The following is a 4,241-nucleotide window of genomic DNA, read 5'->3' on the forward strand; positions in this document are numbered from 1 at the left end:
GGGTGAGCCACTAGTGCCTAGTTTATAATCTGAGATTTCTTGAGAGGTGGTGTTTTCTTGGAAGTTGGGTGGAATTGCAGGAAAAATGAGTAGGGAAGACAAGCTTGTCAAAACACAGAGGCATTATATATGACAGAACTTATTTATTACATATCATTATTCAATAATAAGTTTTTAGATGAGAACACATCCTTATATTTAAGAGACATCCCTCAGACACATGCCTAGAAGCCCTGAGGGGCTGGCCACAAATTCCAACCTGCACCATACCTTCCTTGTCTTTCTTAGCCTCCCAGGGAAGTTAGTCTTTATGACAAAATTAACTCCAGGGAACCCTAGGAGCATCAAGCCCTATTCTTAAGGAAGCCTGAGAGAAGGGATCACTCATCATGGTTGCTAAGACAGCAGGAGCACAGTGTCAGGACAAGCAATGAAAGAAAAGGCCAAGTCTTCCTTGGTGAGGGGCTGGCTCCGGACATGCTGCAGCATTTCCAAACCTGAGAAGGAGAAGGAATGATCAAATAAAGCCATGAACATAGGCAAGATGCCTGTGGGGACATGGAGGTGTGGGGTAGAGACTCACCCAGCCCATCCCTCCCAGGGGACCCTTGAGTACCCTCTACTCCATGGTCACAAAATGGTCAGTTTTGGGTTCCTGCCACTCCAGTGGGTTCTGGGTAACATCTGGATGTCCAACCATGTGAGTGATTCTTCAAGAATTTAAGCTGCCATGCAGGAGCCCTAGGCCTGTCAGCAAGCCTTCACCCTCAGTTCAGTTAGACACCTACCTTGGGCTTGACAACGAGCATCCTGATGCCCCAAATACTGAACCATGTTCCTGAGCCACTGCTTGGCCTTTGGTGGACCCACCACAGTGACTTGAGTGTGGCTTGTGGCTGTGAACCAGGGCTCCAGCTGAATGAGGGTGTGGCTGTGTTTCTCAATGCAGGGGAGGAATGCGTCCCCTTGGCCTGGGAGCAGTAGAGAGAGAAGAACGTGAGAACCAGCAGCTTACATGGCACTTGGTGGCTCTGAGGGTCAGGGCCTGGCCCAGACTCAGGGGGAGCACAGGGAAAGATTGGAAAGTGTGAAGAGGGCAGGAGTTGGGCACAAGCGCCACTTACCGAATATGACTTTCTCCTGTTCTTCTGTCAGGTAAAAAACCAATGGTGCATCGAAGTTTTCAGGCCAGGTCCACCAGGCTCCCATGCTGTGAGCTCAGCTCTATGTTGTCCTCTCCCCTAGCTTTACTCAGAACAGAGCAAGTCCAAGCAGCTGCTTGCAAGGATGAAGGTCTAAGCTCTGAGTTTTCTGTCTTCACTCAGACAAGCCTCCCTTCCCCACCTTGTCCCACCCTAGAGATGTGAACCAACCCAAAGCCCTTCTAAGAAAATCCACACCTCTCTAAATCCCACCTCTGAACCCTCCACATAACCCTTTCATGTGAAGCTAGATAACACAATTCTTGTTTGCCTTTCTGAGACCTGGAATTCAAACCGACCTTGACTCTAATTTCACATAATGTCAGCGCAGATCTACTGAGCTCGTGCTGGAGCAAGAAGGCTCTGGAATGGGCTCCCAGGGTTTTGGTGGCTTCAAGCAACAGAGCAACGCTGGGTTCTTGTGTGGGACTTTATGGCAGCAGGGACAGGCTTGTGAAAGTGGCAACAATAGCAATTTCTATAGCCAGAGGTTTCAGCATGTCACCCATTCTAATAAATCACAAAATACAATACACAACAAAAGCAACGGAGACACAAGGGTGTTTACCTTTATACAGGTGGAGAGATTCTATTGAGTATTTAAAAATGTGAAAATTCCTTAGAGGATCTTGAAATCTAGGCCTCAAATGGGCTCTAAAGCCCAACAATAAGAGCAATTAAAAAAAAGATTGTCAGATTAATTAGAAATTCTACTGAGCTAGGGAGGGATTGGTGGCCCACACCCATAATCCCATCTCTGAAGTCTGAGACCTGGAAGATAGCAGCAGAAGATCAGACTGAAAGCTTGGCTTAAGTGGTAGAATACTAGCTGGAAGTAAGCAAGGCAAGCTAAACCTCAAGGCTCTGAGTTCAAGCCCTGTACTAGCATAAACATATAAAAATGCAATTTCTTGGTGTACAGGTTTATGTCCATAATTTCAGCTCTTCAGAAACTTGAGGCAGAAATATGAAGGTTTGAGGCCAGTTTTCTAGGAGACCCTATCTTTTTTTTGGGGGGGGGGCCCAGTCATGGGGCCTGAACTCGGCCTGGGCACTGTCCCTCAGCTCTTCAGCTCAAGGCTAGCGCTCTACCACTTGAGCCACAGTGCCACTTCTGGCTTTTTTCTTTTTGCTTATGTGGTGCTGAGGAATCGAACCCAGGGCCTCAGGCATGCAAGGCAAGTGCTCTACCACTGAGCCACCTTCCCAGCCCTGACCCTATCTTTAAACAAGATTAAAAATTAAAAAAAGAGCTGGGAATGTGGTCAAGCACTAGGATCAAACCAGCTCTAGTGCTGTCTGTATTCAATCTCCAAGAAAAAAAAGCAAGAGGACTGAGAAGGTGGCTTAGTGGTAGAGTGCTTGCTTCGCATGCATGAGGCCCTGGGTTCAATTCCTCAGCACCACATAAGCACAAAAAGCTGGGAGTGGCACTGTGGCTCAAGTGGTGGAGCAGTAGCCTTGAGCTGAAGAGCTGAGGGACAGCGCCCAGGCCCAGAGATCAGGCCCCACAACTGACAAAAAAAAAAAAAAGCAAGAAATTTGTTTTACTCTGGTGAGAGGACATATCCATTTGGTGTCATTAGCTTTATCTGAAGATTCCAGTTTGGATCTCCTTCCAAGAATGGTTTGTCTCAGAACTATACTTAAGAAAACTCAGTTCATGGTGTCTAATCTGGTCCTTTCCATTAGGGCCAGGAAGTCTGATCCCCTACCCAAGTTCTAATCATACAGAGACTGACAACGGCCATTTTCAGATCCTGAAAGTTTGACTCTTGGAGAGTATTCCGAATTGAGTTTCAGAATTCTTTTTTCTCTCTCTCTAGTTTTTTTTTTTTTGTTTATAGAAAACCTATTTTGGAAATGTTCTTAGGCCACAGTGGAACAAATGCCCCACATCACTGAAGAATAAGTTTGAAGCCAGGCATGGTGACTCACCCTTTAAACCTATTTACTCTAGGGGCTAAGATTGAATGATCCTGGTTGAAAGCCAATCCAGTCAGAAAAGCTGTGCAGATACCATTTCTAATTAATCAATACAAAGCATGAATGGAGGCTTCATTCAGCTAGTAGAGCAGCAGGCCTGCAAGGAAGCCACACAAGTGTGAAGCCCTGAAGTCAATCCCCAAACTGCCAAAAATATATGAAATCATAACACTGTCAATATTAGACAGGGAATAACAAGGGAGCAATTTTGTCACCAGAACCTTGATTATTCACTGATGTCCTCCGTCCTTGTGGACCCAGTGAGCAATGGCAAGAACACCTTGAAAAGTGATCACTGCAGCAACTGCTTGCATTAATGCAACTTGTTCAGTTGGCATTGTGATTAACCACGTTCTTCAGGACTCAAAGTTGTACTTGGAATGAGTCGCCACTTTTCAATGTGGATACCCCCTTAGACAATTGTAAAGTCCTATAAGTTCTATAATTCCTTGTCCTTTTTTTTTTTTTTGGTCCTGGGGCTTGAACTCAGGGCCTGGGCACTGTCCCTGAGCTTTTTGCTCAAGGCTAGTACTTGAGCCACAGTGCCACTTCTGGCTTTTTCTCTTTATGTGGTACTAAGGAATCAAACCCAGGGCTTCATGCATGCTAGACAAATGCTCTATCACTAAGCCATATTCCCAGCCTTCCTTGTCATTTTGAATCAAACCTTCACCAAAGGTCAGAGTAATGTTTTCTTTTTCTGAAGTTTTCTAAAATAGACAAACCCAGTTGAATCCTTACTGACTATGTAAATATTTAAAATTTCAGATTATGTGGCAGAAAGCCTGATTTTGAATAAATTCTGAACATAAAAACCAGCAGTTCATAATCATTGCAGACACACTGTGATGAATGCCTGTAATCTTACCATTTGGAAAGCTGTGGAAGAAAGATTCTAGAGATCAAGTGCTATCTTGGGCTACATACTTTGAACTTGTCTCAAACCCAAAAACCCTCAAAAACAAAATAATCTTAAACACCTGCATAGAACATAGATAGTTCCATAATTACAGGTCCTCAGAAATGGAAGCAGAATTAGAATGAGAGTTTAAG

The 4,241-nt window shown here is 44.7% G+C and overlaps 1 protein-coding gene across 1 annotated transcript; it reads right to left on the reverse strand.

Moving 5' to 3' along the window:
• Nucleotides 1–396: 396 nt before the first annotated feature.
• On the reverse strand, nucleotides 397–1,209 carry LOC106000095 (putative KHDC1-like protein). The gene is made up of 3 exons (XM_013035296.1): nucleotides 1,125–1,209; nucleotides 789–971; nucleotides 397–497 (listed from the first exon to the last, which is right to left on the reverse strand). Exons 1-3 carry the CDS (start codon nucleotides 1,207–1,209, stop codon nucleotides 397–399), a joined length of 369 nt encoding a protein of 122 aa, XP_012890750.1.
• Nucleotides 1,210–4,241: the final 3,032 nt, after the last annotated feature.

The sequence above is a fragment of the Dipodomys ordii genome, unplaced genomic scaffold, assembly GCF_000151885.1.
Source record: "Dipodomys ordii isolate 6190 unplaced genomic scaffold, Dord_2.0 Scaffold208, whole genome shotgun sequence".
Taxonomy (NCBI): Eukaryota; Metazoa; Chordata; class Mammalia; order Rodentia; family Heteromyidae; genus Dipodomys; species Dipodomys ordii.